At 38.5% G+C, this 22809-nt stretch overlaps 1 protein-coding gene across 8 annotated transcripts in view; it reads right to left on the reverse strand.

Moving 5' to 3' along the window:
• KIF6 (kinesin family member 6) overlaps positions 1–22809 on the reverse strand; it is a 384926-nt gene that overhangs the window by 289604 nt on the left and 72513 nt on the right. For all 8 annotated transcript variants that reach the window (XR_006217625.1, XR_006217624.1, XM_042986270.1 and 5 more), the window contains 2 exons: positions 16191–16338; positions 11331–11440 (listed from right to left, as the gene is read on the reverse strand). Coding sequence is in view for 5 of the 8 variants with exons in the window: in XM_042986270.1 (XP_042842204.1) it covers positions 11331–11440; positions 16191–16338 (258 nt within the window). In the remaining 3 variants the exon portion in view is untranslated. The remainder of the gene's footprint in view (positions 1–11330; positions 11441–16190; positions 16339–22809) is intronic.

A 22809-nucleotide genomic window follows, 5' to 3' on the forward strand; every position in this document is an offset into this window, starting at 1 on the left:
TGACTAGTAAAGATGAAGTCAAAGGATAGAGCTTCTGGGGAAGACTCTTAAAGGGGCAGCCTCAACTAACACATGCCCTTTTCCTTATTTTTTTCTTCCAGAAACGTGGATGTGATGCTGAAGGCACGGTAGTCATTCTGCAGCAGGACTAGAGTTACTGCTGAGAACGGCTCAGCTGAATGATAAAAGGAAGGCCTAGTGCATCCTGGAGCTTCCACAGCAGCTGTGGCTCCAAACTTGAGAACCCTTACGTGTGTGTGCAGGGTTGGGGCAGGGTGGGGGCAGACAGACAATTTGGTTAAGCCACTGTAAATTGGTCTGTTGTCATAAGCAGTTGTTAGTTTACTAACAAAAATGTTCAATACCAGTGACTGAATAACTTCCTTTTGTCCACATTAAATAGTGACATGGTACAGGATCTGATTCTGGTTTATCTGTTCTCACGTCTTCATCTAATTCCAAAGTGGTACAACACGATCTCATTTAATTAGAGTTTTACCTAATTTGAATACATGGCATCACTAGTCCTCTTTTATCTCTCTATGTTTCCGGCATTTCTTTGCTCTTCTTGGTAGTTTATCCTTTCAGATAAACTCTGGACTCCTTTCTGTTTTTTCAAGTCTTTAAGATTTTGCTCGCAATTTCACTGAACCTCTACCTATGGGAAGAACTGACCTCTTCAAGGTATTCACACTTCTCCTTCAGAACCAGATTAACAGCTCTCCATTTATCTTCAGACTTCTTTCATTTCTCACCAAAAAATGCATTGTCTTCACAAAGACCCTGAACATTTCCTGAGTGTTTTACCTTCTTTTGCTATTGTAACTGGGTTATTCCTAGGGCTTCCTTCTTAGATCAAGTCAGATATGTACTCAAAGATAACAGGTGATCAGCCAGCCTGAGTAGCATCAGTCTGATCTCTGGTTCATAGTAACTTTCACTTTGAAAAATGTCTTCAACTGTCCCAGAACTCAATCTGAAGACACAAGGTCAATTATAGTTAGCCAAACAATACATAGGCTTTGGATAAATTCCTAGTAGTACCATTGTCGGGTCATAGGGTAATTCTATTTTAATTTTTTGAGGAAACTTCACACTGCTTTCCAGAGCAACAATAGCCAAATTATGGAAAGAGCTCTAATGCCCATCAAGCAATGAATGGATAAAGACGATGTGGTTTACATATACAATGGAATACTACTTGGCAATGACAAAGAATGAAATCCTGCCATTTGCAACAACCTGGATGGAACTGAAGAGTATTATGCTAAATGAAATAAGTCAGTCAGAGAAAGACAGATATCATATGTTTTTACTCCTACGTGTAATTTGAGAAACTTAACAGAGGACCATGGGGCAAGGAGAAAAATTAGTTTCAAACAGAGAGGGAGGGAGGTAAACCACAAGAGACTCTTAAATACAGACAGCAAACTGAGGGTTGATGGGCTGGGAGGGAGAGGGGAAAATAGGTGATGGGTATTGAGAGGGCACTTGTTGGGATGAGCACTGGGTGTTGTATGTAAGCGATGAATCATGGGAATCTATTCTCGAAGCCAAGAGCACACTGTATACGCTGTATGTTAGCTAATTTGACAATAAATTATATTAAAAAATAATTATAATATGTAGGCTAACTGCTATAGAAGTTTCAGAGCTGGGAGATTAATACACTACCTGCGACACTTATCATCTGGTCCAGATGAGCCCTCTAGCTTTCTAATGGAACCTCTTCCCCTCCCTCACCTAGATTTCATTCAAAAGGTTCTTCCCCATGTGTCCTCCCTCTAGGCTGACTCAGCACTACTCCCACCTCAGCAGCACGGCCAGATCTTAGCGCAGTCAGAACTTTGGTCTTGGCTTATGCCAATAAAATTAGGAAATCACTGAGGAAGTGGGCTATGACAGGGGATTACTGGTTGACGCGGCTCTATTCATAAGACTACTGTAACTCTAAATGACTTGTATGCCTTTTTTGCATGTACACACATTATTAACTGGACAGTTGACAGCAGTTGTATTTGTAAAAGTTTCCTGAGGTGTTTCATGTGCATGCTGCATTTTCCAACTAAATGTTAAGTTGAGGGTAAGCATACAGTTTAAATTCCTTATAATGCCTCAAAGAGCTCACTGAGATTTCTGGCATCTAGTAAATGCTCGGTATATATGATATTGACAATCTCAAATAATTTTAATTACTTTTTCTCTATTAGTTGAGCTGTAATAATCAGATGTGTTTCCAAACCCCGTGTGTTCTTCAGAGTGATGGAAGAGAGTGACCAAGCAAGCCAAAATTATTCAACACTTTTTTAGGTAATCCTATGGTTTTGCTTTTATACTCAAAATTTAAAACAGATTGGAAAATTATCAGACTACACCAAATGAGGTTTAGATAAGGTCACGAGGATGGGGTTCCCATGATGGGATCAGTGCCCTTATAAGAAGAGAAAGAGACTAGAGCACATGCGTGCTCTCTCTCTCTCTCTCTCTCCACCATGTAAGGACATAACAAGAAGAAAACTATTACCCAGGAAGACAGCTCTCAGCAGGAACCAAATCTGCCAGTTCCTTGATATGGGACTTCCCAGTCTCTAGAACTGTAAGAAATAAGTGTCTGTTGTTTAAGCCACCTAGTCTATGGTACATTGTTCTCGTAGCTGAGCTGACAAAGACAGCCTCCTATATAAGACATTTCAGATGTTGAGAATGATTTCTTTCAACCAGCCATTCACAGTAGGGGAAGTCAACTTGCCTTTTGAGATTATGCTAGAAGGACAGGCTTTGGGTAGAAGTGTGTCATTTTCAGGCTGGAAAGGCTCTCTATTCCTTAGCTATGGTCACTGACAATGTCCCATTTCTCTAAGAAACACAGTTCCTGGCCAATCCATGAAGGACACAGAGTATAAGTGACCATACACAGTATAAGTGACTTATACACAGAGTATAAGTCACTGGTCACTTGCTCAGATCATCCCGGAGAACAGCACCGCTGCTTCTCAAGAAGTTGCCTCCCAGCTGTATCAGTAATGAAATTAGCTGAAGAAAAGACTGGAGTTCGTTTTAACTTTGAGATCTATGCTTATAGGTCCAGAATCTGTTCAAATGCTCAATGGGACCAGAAAAATAACACAAATGAAAAAAACATAATACAACAGGTAGGAATAAGAACTGAAGGATATATGCTTCAGCTAAAGGCACTAAATTCAAAAATTTTAAACATGAAATGTGTAGGCCAAATAAAGTAGATTTGTGGCCAATCCAAGGAGAGTCCTAGGCATAAGTGGAAAGATTGGCTTTCAAAAGGATAGTTTCCTGGGGCTAGAGGGAAGGAGGTGGGTAGGAGGCAGCAAGTTGGGGTAATTCCTATTTGGCAGCTTCGATAGTCTGTCTGAGGTGAGGATACAAGTGGTGTGGAAGAGGATTGGGGCACACAGTGTGTGACAAAAGAGACGGACATTTGATGTAGCTATTGTGGGGACTGGGAGAAAAATCACTGGGTGTATGAAGACACTGCTTAGCAGGCTGAGGGCTTAGCTGAGGTTGAAGACCATAATGAGGCAGAGTTTTTCTCCAGCCTTCTCTGAACTCCCAGGTGGAAATCGGTATCCTCCCTCATGCCCTTAAAGAACCCAGGGCATCTTATCACTTACTACGTAAGTCTGAAATGATCATTTTATGAGTCTGTTCTACTAAACTAGCCCCCTTTGAGGTACTCTCAGAGCCTTGCAGAGTGTCCGACACAAAACAGACAGAGCTGAGAAGGACTCAAAGTTGTGGCTCACACAAGAGGTTCCAGAGCCCTGAAGAAGCCCAGAAACACAGTCTTCTCAGAGCTCAGATGGAATGCCAGGATACAACATGGATCTCCTGGCCAAGAGCACCAGAACCCCCAGGTCTGATGTTTGATGGACGGAGGTAAATATCCTGGTCCATCTCTTGGCAGACGTGGAATCTTAGGGAAATATCACACTATCTAAGTGAACCTCAGGTTAGTCATCCATAAAGCATAGATTATGATACCTACCTCCTCAAATGAGATACTGCATTTAAAGTCCCTAGGATAGGGACCAGCACACAACAGGTGCCCATTTCCCTCACGGAGAGATTTTTTCTGGTATCTCTAAAAAGAACTTTTCCTAGGTGGATGAAGGAAGGGATTAATACAGACCACCTGCACTGGAATCACCTGGGCTGCTTATTCAAACATATTTGAATTTTCTGGAGGTGGGGGCCAACAATCTGCTTTTTTAAACAACATCTAGGTGATTCTCCTACATAGTTATATTCTCACACATAGTTAAATTTCAAGCCACTGGATTATGTATTTCCAATTCTGTCCCTCCTTTTTACTCCCACTGCCACCAGGATGATCCTAATAACTTCCCACAATGCTCTGCGGTCTGACTCCCATCCATCTCATTCTAGCCTTACATGCTACTGAGTGATTTTTCTTCCTAAAAGGCAGTTCCAAGCTGCTCTACCCTTGAATAAAAATCTCTGAGGGCTACACCTTCCTGACAAATCCTGGCATTCCTACTTTTCTGTCTCAATGTTCTCACCTACTCCCTTCCTGGGGTCCAGTCAAACAGGTCTACTAACTGTCACAGAACAAGCTCAGTGCTCTTCCCTACCTTTGTTTCCACATGAAGGCCACACTCCACTGCCCCAAGTCTTACACCTTCCCTCAAGGACTATCTCATGTACCACCTTCTCTGGGAATCTCTTCCGTATCACTTGACCTGATGTCATTTCTTCCTCCTTTAAGCCCTAGTCATTCTTTGTGCCTTTCTTATGATGTTTTTCATATTCTACCTTATGCTATTTTATACTAGTTTTCCCCACTCTGCTGTGAGGTCCAGGAAAAGTAAAGACTATGTCAGTAAAGTCAGTGCCTACCTAGCACAGTATGTGGAATCAAGATGGATCTCTATAAATGTTTGTTGAATAAATGAATGATTCCACATGACTAGAATGTAAGCCATGAGGGCAGACACTGCATTCATCTTTTTTTGTAACTCCTGCAACACTTAAGAGTGTTTCATATCCAGTGGGCATAGCAATTTGATGAATTAAATTTAACATCCATCTATTTGTTTTCCTTTGGCAACAAATTATTTTACAACAAAGCCAAGATTGCAATACTGGATGCTGGAGTTTACTGACTTTTTGCTAACAGTAATAACCATGACCATCTTTGGAAACTTAAATGCATTATGCATCCCTATTTAGGAATACTAAAATTACACTTAAGTAAGGTGACTATTTTCCCTATGGTTAAGACCAGTAGTTATACTGTTTTACTCCATAAGACATACTTAGATTCTAACTATATTCTCTTTATAGCATATGACATAAAGACTTTCAAAAATAGATGTTTTGTTTTCATTTAAATTGCTAAATACAGAATGCATTGAATACATGTGTGTGTATGCATATATATATATATATACACACACAAATATATAGACAATAATTTTTTAATTAAACTTGTTTTGTGAAAATTGTAGATTTGCATGCAGCTATAAGAAATAATGTACCCATTACCCAGTTTTTCCCAATGATAACATCATGTAAAACTATATTAAAATATCACTACTAGGACACTGACATTGATAGAATCCACTGATCTTATTCAGATGTCCCAGTTGTGTGTGTGTGTGTGTGTGTGTGTGTGTGTGTGTGTTTAGTTCTATGGGATTTAATCACATGAGTAGTTTTGTGTATCCACAGTCACAGTTGAGAAACAGAACAGTCCATGACCATAAGGATCTCTCACTGGCCTTGTGTAACCATCCCCACTTCCCTCCCTAACTCCTGTCAACCACTCATCTGTTATCTAGTTCTATAATTTTGTCATTTAAAAAATATTATATAAAGAAATCATACATCATATGACCTTTTGGGATTGGCTTTTTTCACTCGGTACAATTCCCTGGAGATTCATCCAAGCTGTTAAATGTATGAATAGTTCGTTCCTTTTCGCTACTGTTGTTTTGTTAACTAAAGGCCCATAGCTTCTATTAGGGTTCACTCTAGGTGGTATATATTCTATGAGTTTGGACAAGTGACCCACCATTATACTATCAGATAGAATAGTTTCACTGCCCAAAAAGTCCCCTGTGCTTCACCTATTCATCCCTGTATCTCTCTCTCCCCATCCCAACCACCAGCAACTAGTGCTCTTCCTACTGTATCTATAGTTCTTCCTTTTCCACAATGTCAAATACTTGGAATCATACAGTATATAGACTTTGTGTGTCTTCTGTGGCTTAATAGCGCTTTTCCTTTTATTGCCAAATAATGTTCCACTGCATGGATGTATCACAGTTTGTTCTTCTATTTGCCTAATGTAGGACATCTTGGTTGCTTCCAGCTCTTGGCAATTATGAATAAGGCTGATATATCCATTCATGGGCAGGTTTCTGTACTGACATAAGTTTTCAATTTATTTGGTTAAATACCCAGAAGTATAACTGGTGGATCCTAAGAACTATGTTTGTTTTTTAAGAAACTGACGTCATCTTTTAAAATAGCTATACCAGGGCACCTGGGTGGGTCAGTTGGTTGAGCATCTGTCTGACTCTTAATTTCAGCTCAGATAGTGACCCCAGGGCCATGGGATTGAGTCCTGCATCAGGTTCTGCGTGGAGTGTAGAGCCTGCTCGAGGTTCTCTCCCTCTCCCTCTGCCCTTCCCTCACTTGGGCATGCATGTGCACGCTCTCTCTCTCTCAAATAAATAAATAAATAAATAAATAAATAAATAAATAAAATGTAGCATACTGCATTTCCTCCAGCAATGAATGAGCATTCCAGCTGCTCTACATTCTTGTCAGCATTTGGTATTGCCAGTTTTTTAGATTTTTGCCATTCTAGTAGGTACATAGTTTTAATTAGCAATTCCCAAATGACAGATGATGTGGAGCATCTTCTCAGATGCTTAGCTTCTTTGGTGAGCTGTCTGTTCAGAGCTTTTTCTCATTTCTTCATTGGCTTGTTAGTTTTCTAGTTGCTGAGTTTTAAGAGCTCTTTGTATATTTTAGATGTAAGTCCTTTATCAGATATGTGTTTGGTAAATATTTGCTCTCAGTCTCTGGGTTGTCTTTTTATTCTCTTGACAGTGTCTTTCAGAGAGCAGAAGTTTTTAATTTTAATGAATCTCAGCGCATCTATTTCTTCTTTCACAGATCATGCTTTTAATGTTGTATCTAAAAACTCCTTGCCAAATGACTACAGCAACATTTGAAAGAAGCAATTGACTTTAGTCCAATCCCCTGACATTATATATACAAAGTCCACAGGCAGTCTATAGGCAATTGCTTCAGTAACAGCAGAGTTGGAACTCATTAGAGCGTAAAAAACAAGGATCAGAAAAGACAGAGTGCCCCATGAGAAGAACGTCCAGCAGGTGATTTGGAGGAAGCTGTGTTGCTCAGTAGTAAGAAACCTGTTACTGATGGCTATTGTTGTGCAACATCAAATTGACCTTGAATTTGATTAGACATGGTTATGCCACGTATAAGAATGTCAAAGGGATACAATGTGTATCTTGCCATTGTCCCTCAAATGGATGACCACAACAGAGAACCAAAGTCAACAGACACTTTGCCTATTATTTTTGGATCACAGTCAGAGTATTTGGGACATTCCAGCTCACAACAATGAAACCAGTCAATCAGATGGATAAGATTGTGGGGTTAGACCTCGTCCCAGTTCAAGAGTGTATGAAACCAGATTAACAGTACATACTCTTAATCTAATCCACGTACAGCAAAAGTCACATTCCATTATAAAGAATTACTTGATAATCTTAGTAAAAGGCAAACTCTCTAAAATCCCCAGAAAACCAGCAGACTCAATACCAGTCAAATCCCATCATCCCTACCCCAAAAGACTATGCTGTTCTTGAGTTGTTTTGGAATTCTATTGTACTGAATATATTTGAAGTAAATAAGCTATACTCCTGGGATATGGGAGTCTTCTTTCATAATGAGAATCTTTTCATTTTTATTTTAATGGGTTTGTTTTCATGTAATTATACTCCAAAATGTAAGAAGAACATCTTTCTGTCCACTTTTGTATGGGGGAGGGCAGTAGTTCACTGAAAACATCGGTTTTGTAATTGAGGTCACTTCTGACTTCAGTCAGTGAACTCATTCTCCAACAAGAGGATGAAGTTACCAAAGAAGAGCAGTAGTTTAAGGTAGAAAGCTAGTGACATCTACCGAGACAATCTGATTGACCTTGAGATCCACCACTAAATGCAAGGCATATCAGGAAACACAGAGACATGGAGTGAATTAAAAGCATTGTCCTTGCTTTCAAGAGGCAGAAGGCTCCTTTCTAGGAGGAAAATACAAGATATCTACATCACTTATTTTTTTGTGAAGGGGAAAAGAGTCACCAAAGAAGTCCTATTCTGTGAGGTCGTCAATCTTTGACCTCTAAAAGGCTGTTAAATATTATATAACCCGATGCCCACATTTTATAGACCATGAGAAACCCAGAAAAGTGAAAAAATGTATCTAAGATTGAGGGGTTGGGACTAGAACCCAAATGTCCTGACTTGTAATCAAGTGCTCTTGACTATATATTACACTGCCTCTCTTAGAAGTCAACAACTTTTCTCATTCCTAGTTCTCATAGTCAGGTTGCCCCCAATTATGTCCATTAGACTCTGATTCACAGAGCTCATGCTGTTGTTCCTTTATACTCTCATCTTCAAAAATTCTACTTTATAGTTTCAATTTAATAGATAATTTTTTTAAATCTTGAGAACTTACTTTGGCCTAGTGGTAGAGAGACTACCAACTCAGGTAAGGCATACTTCCTACCTTTGAGGAAGTTATTGTAAACATCTAGTAAGGTACTCTTAGCCACCAAAGTTATGTATATGAAACTCAATACCACCACCCAATCAAGTGTTCTAACAGAAATCACCTTTTTAGTCAATGACTCCAATTCTCTGGGCCCCATGGTAAAATCCTGAAGCTATTTTTGCTACTCTGGCATGAAAGTCAGAGTATGTAGTTTTCAATTTTTTTAATGTTTATTTATTTTTTGTGAGAGATTGAGAGAGAGAGAGAGAGAGAGAGAGAGAGAGAGAGAGAGAGAATCTGAACTAGGCTCCAGGCTCTAAGCTGTCCGCACAGAACCCAACACAGGGCTCAAACTCACCAAAAGTGAGATCATGACTTGAGCCAAAGTCGGATGCTCAACTGAGTGAGCCACCCAGATGCCCTTGTGGTTTTTTTGTTTTTTTTTTAATTTTTTTTTTAACATTTATTTATTTTTGAGACAGAGAGAGACAGAGCATGAACGGGGGAGGGGCAGAGAGAGAGGGAGACACAGAATCGGAAGCAGGCTCCAGGCTCTGAGCCATCAGCCCAGAGCCCGACTCAGGGCTCGAACTCAGGGACCGCGAGACTGTGACCTGAGCCGAAGTCGGACGCTCAACCGACTGAGCCACCCAGGCACCCCGCCCTTGTGGTTTTTAATTCTTGCTCTACAATTAACAGATTAGTTTTGACACCCTGGAAAAGTCATACCTCTCTGAGTTTACTCTTCTCAATCAGTAAAATACAGAGAACCAACCTGCTGTAATTCACCTTTGTTTCAAATCCAATCAAATCCAAGGTGAGAGGCATAATCAATTTATTTGATTTCTATCTAACTAGCTAGCTAGTTATCATCTATTTATTTTTTTATGCATATCTCTCAAACTTCTTTCTCTTCCTCCATGTTTGTCATAGCCAAGACTTTCATTTCTGGAATATTGTTAAGCAGGTTTCAAGTTCTTCAGTGTAGATATGACTTGTTAAAGCAATTTTAATCCGGATTTAGCCTAGAGGTACACAGGTTAGACTGGAGGCTAGAAAATTAATTTAAAAGCCTATTAGAGTAATAATCAATCTCACAGCAAAAGCCCACCATTCAAGTACCTCAAAAGCTGGCTTCTGTTAGCCTTTCTGCTTTTATCTCACATGACTCCTCAACACATGGCCTTTCTGACTACATCTTCATATTTTTAATGTTGCTGTTTCTAACCTTCCTCTGAGGAACATTTTACCTCTCTGTAAACTTAATTCCAATAGTTTCCTTAAGACCAATTTCTTCCATGGAGTCAGATCTTTCCTTTCTCTTCTTATATTCTTTAATTAACATATTTAGAAACCAACAATAATCCCCTTTCCTAACTCCCTCTAATGAACACAACTGGCATAAAAGAGATACGTAAAAACTCCCTGTCAATATTAAAGGAAGAATACATATAAAGATGATGTAAAGAGTATAATTTATTTTCTTTATTATTTCCTTATTTCTTTTGCAAACCAGAACAAGCCAGCAATTGGTTGTTGATCTTTGTGGTAGAGGTTTAATTTTAAATTAATTAAATTGCTTTAGAATATTAAGAAAATTAAAATACATTTTCTTGGCTGTACCAACTTTTTAAATTTATTTTATTTATTTTTATTATTCATTTATTTATTTTTGAGAGAGAGAGAGAGAGAGAGAGAGAGAGAGAAGGAGAGGGGCAGAAAGAGGGGGACAGAGAATCCCAAGCAGGCTCTGCATTGTCAGCACAGAGCCTGATGCGGGGGTTGATTTCATGAACCATGAGATCAAGACCTGAGCCAAAATCACAAGTCGGAGGCTTAGCCAACTGAACCACCCAGGCATCCCTACCAACTTCTGATATATGAAGATGTCTGGACAAAAGGATATGAAATATTACCAATTAATATGTAATTTAGGCAGATATTCAAATAAGCAGTGAGTAATAAATGCTGGCAGGGTAACTTACTCAGTAGGTAAGCTCTGAAGACTCTGTTTATATTTCAGTCATGCAGCAATCAGTGCCAATCTGACCAAATGATTTTCAGTGTCAGTCTTACAATAGAGAAGCAACGGGGAAAACAAAGTTTTATTTTCTCTCTTTCAGTCTCTCATTGCTGCTTGAGCCCTAATTTGAACTCCCTCTTCAGACAAAGGCCACAAATGAAGGAGGAAAGGGTCTGATTCCGCAGAGGTAAAGCAGTACCAGCATATCCCACTAGTCCACTCTACCCCGGGTCCGAGAACATTCAGTGCACTCTCTTGTACCAACTCCAAAAGAGATTTTCCCAAGAAATGGGTTTCAAGCAATTTTAGTTCCCATCATTGCTGTCTATTTGTCATAACTGAAAAAAAATATCCATTATATTACAAAAAAGATTCTGTTATCCAGTATTTGTTAATTATGACTGAGACCAGAAACATACAAAGTTTCAAAGAAAACAATTGAAAGGAACATCTGAAAGTAATTTCCCCCATTCTTTGTTGTTCTGCTACTCACGGCAAATCTTCCAAACTGGAGGCTTCATGTCTTGGATCCAACAGATCATAACCACATTCATTGTAGATTTCCAAATAGGAAATGCGCGTTGTATATATTGTGCTGCTGTCCTGATTGGAAAAGGGGAAGACATTATTTAATGGCTATAAATAACGATTCAGCTCAGAGGAGGATGAACACATTTATCATTATAGTTTCCTCACAGCTTCTCTTCTTTACCCTCCTCACTTTGTATGGTTTCCATTTTCAGTTCGTGACACTTTCAAGTTGCCAGTAACCATATGCATGAAGCTTTTTTTTTTTTTTAATAGCCAACACCCATGATTACAAGCAACTTTAGTCTGTTGTTTTTTTATTGGTTCCACGTTATACATAAAGAGTCAATATACACTTAAAATGAGCCAACTTGGTTGCAGAAATGTATAACACACCAGTTTTTACTTTCCAGACCCCCCTCCAAAAAAAAAAAGGTTACTGTGAAAAAATAAACTTACATTCTGTGAATAGCCTATTCATAAAAGAAAACAGTATCATTACTTCTGTTTAAAACCTTCAGTAGCAAAAGAGTTTCCAGCTTTCATCATAATTCTTTTAAAAATTTTTCCAATATGCAAAATTTCTGGTGATATAGATAACAGACAATAGTAGATAATGTAAAATGAATCCCAGGGGACAGAAATAGTTTAGATCAATCAGGTAACAGTAAGAGTAGACATTCACAGCTCACTGCCTATAACTTCTCTCTTGGGTTAATCTTCCTGGCCCACGTGGCAATCAGGGATATTGAGCTATTCATTTGAGAGAGGTACTTTGTGGGGGTTAATACTGAAATGTAATGACACAGGCATCAATGCAATTAGGATAAAAGCCCAGGCAACTGGTCCTGTCTCAGTTCTGCTAGCAGATAAAAAGGACCCACTCTCTCTGAGATAGAATAAAATGGAATTTTTTCAGGTCTCAAGAAAACTGAAATTTTTTTTTCAGTTTTCAAGACCAAATATCAATTGATAGCACTTTCTTCTTGTTTCTCCCAAAATACAGATGCTTGCATTTCAGCAAATAAGAGTCCTACTTCTCATAACAGAATATATTTGTGTCTCATGGCAAGAAGGTCAGCAGATTGTCAGAGTCAATACTCACAAAGAGATTTTCCTTAGGATGACCTTCCTGACTGATTCTCACCCATATCCAAGACAATCCATTTGACAGATACTATTTAAAGGGAGAGACGACCAAGTCACAGAGATGGAAGAGAGAACAAAGGCCTGCATATCCAGGGCTGGAATCCTAGTCCTACTTGCTATAATACCCTACTGTGTCAGGCCTCAGTTTCCACACTGATTAGTGAGGAAATTGAATAACGAATTCCTAATGCGTTCTTCAGATTAAAATTAATATGATTCTCTGGTTCTAAAGTGGCTCAAACTATCCAAATAAAAACACCAATATTTCATAAGAACAAAATAACACCTGAAAAATTAAGGCAATTCTCAGGCAGCACATGACCAGAGCAAAACTCTCAAGCTACACCTGAAATGTCATGTTTTGGTGGTCTGGGAAGGTGACAGCATGGACTGAGTCTCTACTAAATAAATTTATCCCCACCAAATGCTGAAGTCCTGCTGATGTAGGCGACTCTGTTTATCCTAACAAACACCCTGCTGATTAGATTAGTGTCCTAGTTTAGCAAAGGCATCATTCAACATCATTCTTTTGGTTATGGCACAGGTATCAGAGATCATATATTCTAGACAGATTCTGTGTGGTCTTTAGTCTAATCCAGTTTTCCCTCAAGTATCCTATGAAATACTTGTGAAAAAAGTGTTCCACAATGAACATATATGCTGTCCTCTCTAGAAGATTCTCAGAGCAAGATTCTCAGACCAAGTTGAAGGCCATGGGGGATCATTTAGCAACCTCTCAGCAAGTTTAAGAGCAACATACTTCTAAAACTTATCTGAACATAACTGAAATATCCCATATGTTATAGTTTGAGATTTTAGCATACAGTTCTGAGCTCATCTTAGCATCAGAAAAAGCTGGGTTTGAATACGGGATCTGCCATTTATAACTGAGTGATCCTGCACTATCGTCAGCTGTTTAATTATGAAATTGTGGATAACTCTTATCTTGTAGAACTGTTGTAACAGAGAAATAGGGTTCTGTATTTAAAATCTGACTAGAAATGTGTGTCCCTGTAGTAAGGACCAATAAGTTGTTGCTGTTGCTACTGTTATTATTATTGCTAATGTTATTGTTTTTACCATTATTTCTAAAAGCCCCCAAATAGAGAATTCAGCAAGAATATAAAAGGAAAGTAAAAGAAAGGCAAAACAACAGCCAATCTGTATGTTCATCTGCAGTGGAGAAACTCTCTTCTTCCAGAAAGTAGAAGGAATCATAAGTCAGGAAAATGGCAAGACTACTCCCCTGAGATGATAGGGATAATGCCTTTGGCTCCTCCAGTTTCTGCATTTTCTGGACTTTTATTAGAATACACACTTAAAAGTCACTGAGCAATGTGGCAAGCTACCTTTCCTTATTATTCCTTTTTTAGTGTCTAGGATTGCCAGACTGTAATGTAACACACATGTTCCCTGCAGACAGCCTTTTCTCTTGCCCCAAAACAAGTCTGAACCTCACAGTACTCAAAAATAATGAGCTATGATTTCTAAAATAAATGGAATCAATTGTCTTCCTTTAAAATTACTGCAAATGTGCTCCTATCACACTCACAGGCATTTTAGGAGCCGGTATGCACTTGCTCTTGGTTTATGTTGAAATAATTACTTTGCATAAGTCAAGTATGTCCTTTAAGAATTCTAGAGAACTCCATGTGCCCCTCTCAAGCAATCGACTGGGGGTATCCGAGTACCTGTCTGCATTTTTCAGCTATACAATGTGGACAAACTTAATGATGAACCTCAAGCTGTCTCTTACTAGTTTTGCAGCAGTTCAATTTGATTAGAACGAATATGTTGTGCCCATCATGGAGATCTGTCCTTTTACAAAGAGCTGTCCTAACTATAAATTGGTCCAAGGGGTTCTCTCCAGTCCAGGAAGTGATTTAGGATAATTCAAACTGAAATGTGGTTTAGAATAATGTCAATGACAAACAGATATGAAAACAATGAACTGGGCAGACGGTAGGTACTTGGAAAACATTTAGACTTTTAGAACTACATTTTGGTATTCACAGACAAAATTTTAAAAGGGACAAATATATTTTCCATTAGGAAAGGATTTATTTATTCTGTTTAACTTAATCAGGGAAATTGGCTTCATTTGTCCTAAGTTTCAAAGGATTCTTTGAAATTAATCAGGATCATTTGTCTCTCTCTCTCTACATACACACACACACACACACACACACACATATATATATGGATATAAATATTAATGGCTATAGTAACTGAGCTCATACATTGACCATGTACTATGTGCCAGGACAATATCTTTATAGATAGAGTATGTTCAACCCTCAGAAGCAACTCCATAAGCCTGAGACATTAAGTAACCACCTCAAGGCCACATGCTGTAAGTAGCACACTTTCTCAGAACAAGGTTGGTCTGCACCAACTTCAATGAACTTTCCAAGACAACATACTTCCACATTGGGCCACAGCAGCAAAAACTATTAGAAATTATGTTCCCAGTCTGTGAAATCTGGGAGCAAAACAAAGCAGCTAATGTCAGAAATAAATGAGTAAATGAAAAGACAGGATCTGAATCCAACATACACACTATACTCAACTCTTTCTCTTCTACATTTTCTGGCATGCAGTGTTGGCATGTTTGAGCTAGTGAGAGATGAGCTGAACTAATGGGTAATTGCTACTTTATGGATGGAAATTAGAATTATGCAGATCTCAGCGATTTCTTCTCATCTTTGCAACTCAAAATGCAAAAAGCATACAGTCAAGAAAATTTGGAATAGCTGTTACACTGACCTAGTTAGGACATTTGTTATACAGAATTAATACAACCAAGTAAGTGTAGGAGTGAGTAGGGATGCTGGAGATCCTCTAGTACAATTCAATTCTTACTTTCACAGAGGGAAAAACTGAAACCTAGAAAAGTGAAGGGAAAACTGAAATCCAAGTTCAGAGAAGTTCCTTAACTCATTATTGTTTAAATACAACCAACAAAATAAAGCCAGTCTGAGATACAGAGGCAGTGTATGTAGTGGTGAAAAGCACAGGGTTTGGCATCACACAGACCTGGGATGGACCACCAGACCGGCTACTTATAACGACCCAGGGAAAGATATTTAGACTCAGTTTTCCCAACTATAAAATTGGGATAAAGATACCTGCCTTGTTAATTGTATTATATGTCGTATTCAATACTAATAAGGCAACAGGCACTTAGAGACACACATAAATGATGCATATAATATAAAGAACTCTTCATAATAATATTAATTGCAATAGGATATTTACTCTGGTAAACTCTTCTGGGCTTCTGTCACAATTGTGAAAAAGGTACAAGCATATCATCTTACTCAGTGCTTTAGTAGCTGAAATAAAAATGTCTTGGTAAAAGGACATCCAGTTTCTTAATGGGGAATATAAGATGTTAGTTGGGAAAATGTGTTCTCTGTTCTTTTAACCTCCATGGATGTATCAGAAGGAACTCTCTTTCAGCCTTTGCTGAAACAGCATCCCTTTAATGAGAAGCACCTTAATTTCTACTTCTTCAGCAAAATCCCAAACTTTCCTTAAATATAAAGGCCAGAGTTATTACACAATAATACTTCCTCATTTAGATATAATATAATAAAATGTCACAATAAATTTTTTACCCACTGTAAATTTCTGCTGAATATATCAAACAGAAAATGAAGTTAAAGTTTCATACCTTTTGTAATTGCTCAAAAATGTACGACAGTGTCCTTGGGATAATGCCTCTGTCACTGTAGCGTTCTGCTCCACCCGTGATGGTGAATGTCTTACCACTGCCTGTTTGCCCATATGCAAAGATGGTACCATTGTAACCTGCCAAGACACTAAAGAAATGGCACACTTTTAATATCCAAATGGCTAATTGCACTTGTATCAAATGGCTTCTATTCTAATAGCAATCTTATTCAACACGATTGAAACGACATTTATAGAAATTTCTATATATGAGTATATAGCTGAAATAACTGTTTTTTTAGGCAACAGTATCAGACACCAATCCTTTTTTCTAAGAAAGGACCTATAACTCAAATGGAGTCTAGTCATCTTAAATAGTTCCTTTTCTTAATTTGAATAAAATTTTTATTTAGAATACTTTTGTATTTACAGAAAAGTTGCAAAGGTAGTACAGAGTTAACACATACCCTACACCTAGTTTCCCCTATTGTTATTACATTAGTATTGTACATCTGCCACAGCTAAAGAATCAATATTGATGTATTATAAATTGTATTAAAATGCCTTTTGTTTTTACATAATGTCTTTTTATTTTTTTCCAGCTTTACTGAGATATAAATGACATATAACAAATGTAACTTTAAGGTGTAAAATGTGATTATGTGATACACAAATATACCAAGAAATGAGCTCCACAAAAAGGTTAGATAAGACATCCATCACCTCACATAATTATCATTTTTATAGGTGGTGAGAACATATAAGATCTATACTCTTGACAACTTTCAAATATATAATATATAGTCACTGTGCTATACATTAATCTGTGGAACTTACACATCTAATAACAGGAAGTTTTTACCCTCTGATCAACATCTCCACATTTTCCCCTACCCACTAGCCTCTGGCATCCACCATTCCTTTCTTTATATCTGTGAGTTCAGTTTTTTAGATTTCACATGTGAAGGAGAACATACAGTATTTGTCTTTGTCTGTCCTATTTCACTTAGCATTGTGCTCTCAAGGCCCATCTATGTTGTTGCAAACAGCAGAATTTTCTTCTTTCTATGGCTGAATAATATTCCATTGTACATAAACCACATCTTCTGTATCCATTCATCCATCAGCAGACATTTAGGTTTTTCCATGCCTTGGCTATTGGCAACATGCTGCAATGAACATGGGAATGCAGATATCTCTGAGAGATTTCATTTCCTTTGACATATACACAGAAGTGGCATTGCTGGATATGGTCGTTCTATCTTTAATTTTTTTTTTAAGGAAACTCCATACCGTTTTCCATAGTGGCTGTACCAATTTACATCCTCACCACTAGTGCATAAGAATTCCCTTTTCTTCACATCCTTGACGGCACTTGGTGTCTCTTGGCATTTAGATAATAGCCATTCTAACAGATATGAGGACATATCTCATGCCTTTGGTTTGCATTCCCCAGAGGATTAGAAGTACTGAACACCCTTTTATGTATCTGTTTGGGCCATTTATATATCTTCTTTGGGGAAATTTCTATTCAAGTCCTCTGCCCATTTCTTGATTAGATTTGTGACTTAACATGTGATCTATCCAGGAGAATGTTTCACATGTGCTTGAGTAGAGTCTGTAATCTGCTGCTGTTGGGTGAAATGTTACATATATGTCTGGTAGGTCCATTTGGCTTAAGGTATAGTTCACATCCAGCGTTTCCTGATTGATTTTCTATCTGGATGATCCATCCATTGTTGAAAGTGGGGTATCAGATTCCACTACTATTATTGTATTGTTGTCTATTTCTCCCTTCAGATCTGTAAATATTTGCCTAATATGTTTAGGTGCTGTGATCTAGGATGCATATATATTGTTATATCCTTGTGATAAATTGACCCTTTTATCATTATAAAATGGCCTTCTTTGTCTCATTATCATTTTGGCTTAAAGTCTATTTTGTGTGATAGAAGTATAGCTACTCTTGCTTTCTTTTGGTTTCCATTTGCATAGGGTATCTTTTTGCATCCTTTCCCCTTAAGTCTCTGTGTGCCCTTAAAGCTGAAGTGAGTCTCCTGTAGGCAGCATATAGATGGGTCTTGTTTTTAATCCATTAGCCACTCTATGCCTTTTGATTGGAGAATTTAATCCATTTACATTAAAAAGAACTAAGGCAAAGTAAGGACTTAACAAATACCAACTTATTCATTGTTTCCTAGCTTCGTAGTTCCTTTGTTCCCTTCTTCCAATTTTATTGTCTTTTTTTTTTTTTAATGTTTATTTATTTTTGAGAGAGAGAGAGACAGCACAAGCGGGTGGGGGAAGAGCAGAGAGAGACGGAGACATAGAACCTGAAGCAGGTTCCAGGCTCTGAGCTGATAGCACAGAGCCTGACGTGGGGCTCGAACTCATGGACCCTGAGATCATGACCTGAGCCAAAGACGGACACTTAGCCGGCTCAGCCATCCAGGCGCCCCTTTTTTTGTCTTTCTTTGTGAAGTGATTTTCCCTGTGGTATACTTTGATTCCCTCCTCTTTATCTTTTGTGTATCTACTATTCATTTTTACTATTAGTCCCATTTTTTGTATCTTTGACGTCACAATTTACCTCTTTTAATATCATGTCTTCATTAACAAATTATTGTAGCTATAATTGTTAATACTTTTGTCCTTTAATCTTTATACTACATTAAGTAATTAGCATAACACCATATTATATAGTATTAGAGTATTATGAATTGCTTAGACTTGCCTTTACCAGTATGCTTTATATTTTCATATATTTTCATGTTTCAGTAGTTCTTATAAAGCAGGTCTAGTGGTGATGAACTCCCTCAGGTGTTGTTTGTTTGGGAAAAAATCTTTGTTTCTCCTTCATTTCCGAAAGACAGCTATGCTGGGTAAAGTATTCTTTGTTGGCAGTTTCTTTTTTTTCTTTTTCCAGAAATCTGAGTATACTGTCCCATTCTCTCCAGGCCTATAAGGTTTCTGCTGAGAAATCTGCTGATACCCTTATTATACAGGTATGTTTTTCTCTTGTTGCTTTTAAAATTCTCTCCTTGTATTTGATTTTACCAATTTTATTTTAATGTGTCTTATAAAAGATCATTTTGGTTTGAAATTATAGGGTCACCTATTAGCTGTATGAACATGGATGTCCAAACCTCTCCCCAGATTGAGAATTCTAATCCATCATTTCTTTAAACACGCTTTCTGCCCCTTTATCCCTCTCTTCTCCTGAGACTTTAATAATGTGAGATTGTTTCCTTTAATGGTATCCCATAATTCAGAAAGGTTCTCTTCACTCTTTGCATTTGTTCCTTTTGCTTCTCTGACTAGATAATATCAAATGATATGGTTTCTAGTTAACTAATTTTTTATTCTACTTGATTGAGTCTGCTTTGAAGCTTTCTATTGAATTGTCAATTCAATCACTGTATTTTTTAACTCTAGGGTTGGCTTTGCTTGTTTTTTTTTTTTTAATGGTTTCTATTCCTTTGTTGAACTTCTCATTTTCTTCATGTATTTTTTTCCTAATTTCATTTAGTTGTGTTTTCTTGTAATTCACTGAATTTCCTTAAGAGGATTATTCTAAATTCTTTGTCAGATAGCTCATAGATCTCCATTTCTTCAGGGTCAGTTACTGTAGCTTTATTAGTTTCCTTTGGTGAGCTCATGCCTACATGGGTGGATATGGACACTGGGTCCACAGTGGCTGACCAGGTACTGGGGATCACTGGGGTAGGTCCAGCATCTGGATCTACAGGGGCCAGTCCAGTGCGAGGATGGGCTGGGAGCCTGGTTTCATGGGAGCCAGCCTGGAGGCTGGGGTCCAGGGGCCAACCTGGCATTAGGACCAGCCTGTAGTCTTAGGCCAAGGGAGTTGGCTTACACCATAGGGCATGAGGGGCCAAGTTGGCCTGCAGTGACCAGTGTGATGCTGGGCAGGTCAGGAACCTGGGTCTGTGGAAGCCAGCCTCAAAGCTCAGGCTTCAGGGCTTGGGCTGGCATTGGAGAGGGCTGGCCTTGTGGGTTTGGTAGGAACCAACCAGATACTAGAACTATAGGAGCCACCTGAGGCCATGGAAGCTGGCCAAACTGGGATGGGTTGGGATCCTGAATTTGCTAGAGTCTGCAGGGAGCCTGATGTCATGGGAGCTGCCTGGGGCTATGGAAGCTACCCAGCCCCAGGGTAATCAGGAGCTTGGTTTTATGGGAGCATGTTGGTAGCCTACTGCTGTAGGAACTGCTTGGGGCTACAGGAACAGGAAGGTGCTAGGGTGGGCCGGGGGATTGGATTCTCATAGCCTGCCAAGAGTCCAGGACCAAGAAATCACCTGGTGTTATGGAAGTTACCTGGGACCATGGGAACTGCCTGGGGCCACTGGAGTCAGCTGATGGTGGGATAGGCCAGCACTGGTAACCACGATAAAGTCAGTTCCTCACGTCATTCTCCTCCCAAGGGGAGGGTGTCTCTCTCAGCTGCTAGGATGCCCATGCTTGGGGGAGGAGTAATGAGGTAATGTCAATCTATCTTTTCTACCCTCTAATGCAGTAATGGCACTATCTTTCCTACCCTCCTCAATGTGTCTTCTTTTTCTTATCCCATCCCAATGCTGTAATTCCTCACCTGGAATCCTTAGCTTTTGCTAAGGTATTTTCAGGCTTGGTAGTTATTCAAATTGATGTTTCTGGGAGGGAACAGGTGCTAGAAATTTCTATACTACCATTCTGCTGAAGCTGCTCTCCCAATTAAGTACTTTCTTCATCTTTGGTATACTGGGCTTGAATCAAATAATATGTTGAAGATAAAAGTTCTGAGGAAAGCATATGTATAATTTGGAAACTGCAAACCCGACACCTGGCACTTCATGTGGCAAATACAACACATGGTCACCTCCTAGAATACCAGGTACAGAATGTTTGCCACTACGTACCTTGTAGTGTAATTCCCTAATTTAATAGTCAGCACCAACTGTAAATCCTCTAAGAATTTCCCTCTTCAATTTTCTTGTAATGATTTTTTGGTAGAAGATACTAATCCATATGTGTTCTTTAGTCCTACAGAGCAGCTTTTGATTTAATGGTGATCTTAAGAATCATGGGTCTTCCAGATTTTAAGTGATATTACAAAGCTGTAGTGATCAAGACAGTATGGTACTGGCACAAAAATAGGCACACAGATCAATGGGATAGAATAGAAAACCAAGAACTAACCCATACTTATATGGTCAATTAATCTACAATAGGGGGGAAAGAATATGCAATGGGGAAAAGACAGTATCTTCAACAAATGATGTTGGGAAAACTGGACAGTAACATGCAAAAGAATGAAACTAGGCCACTTTCTTATGGCATACACACACAAAAAACTCAAAATGGACCAAGGACCCAAATGTGAGACCTGAAATCACAAAAATCCTTGAAGACAACACAGGCAGCAATTTCTCCAACATCAGCCATAGCAACATTTTTCTGGATATGTCTCCTGATGGAGGGCAATAAAAGCAAAAATAAACTATTAGGACTACGTCAAAGTAAAAAGCATTTGCACAGTGAAGGAAACAATCAACAAAACTAAAAATCAACTTATGGGATGAGAGAAGATGGTTGCAAATGATACATTCAATAAAGGTTTAGTATCCAAAATATAGAAAGAACTGATACAATTCAACATCTAAAAAACAAATAATCTGATTGAAAAATGGGCAGAAGGCATGAACAGACATGTCTCCAAAAGAGACATACAGATGGCAGCAGACACATGAAAAGATGCTCAACATCACTCATCATCAGGGAAATGCAGATCAAAACTACAATGAAATATCACTAACCATCTGTCAGAATGGTTAAAATCAATAACATAAGAAACAAGTATTGGCAAGTATGTGGTGAAAAAGGAGCACTTGTGCACTGTTGGTGGGAATGCAAACTGATGTAGCCACTGTGGAAAATGGTATGGAGATTACTCAAAAAGTAAAAAATGAACTCCCCTATGATTCAGTAATTGTACTATTGGGTATTTACCCCCAAAACACAAAAACACTGATTCAAAGAGATACATGCACCCCTACATTTATAACAGTATTTATAACAGCCAAGTTATGGAAGCAGCACAAGTATCCAACAATAAAGAAATGGATAAAGAAGATGCGGCATATACATACAATGGAATTTTATTCAGCCATCAAAAAGAATGAAACCTTGCCATTTGCGACAACATGGATGAAGCCAGAGAGTATAATGCCGAATAAAATAAGTCAGTCAGAGAAAGACAAATACCATATGATTCCACTTATGTGGAATTTAAGATACAAAACAAACAAGCAAAGGAAAAAGAAAGAGAGAAAGAAAAACCAAGAAACAAATTCTTTTTTTTATTTTATAAATGTTTTTATTTATTTTTGAGAGATAGACAGAGCATGAGCTGGGGAGGGACAGAGAGAGAGGGAGACACAGAATCTGAAGCAGGCTCCAGGTTCTGAGTGGTCAGCACAGAGCCCGATGCGGGGCTTGAACTCATGAACCGCGAGATCATGACCTGGGCTGAAGTCGGACACTCAACTGACTGAGCCACCTAGGCACCCCAGAAACAAATTCTTAACTACAGAGAACAAACTGATGGTTACCAGAGGGGA

Source organism: Panthera tigris, chromosome B2, assembly GCF_018350195.1.
Source record: "Panthera tigris isolate Pti1 chromosome B2, P.tigris_Pti1_mat1.1, whole genome shotgun sequence".
Taxonomy (NCBI): Eukaryota; Metazoa; Chordata; class Mammalia; order Carnivora; family Felidae; genus Panthera; species Panthera tigris.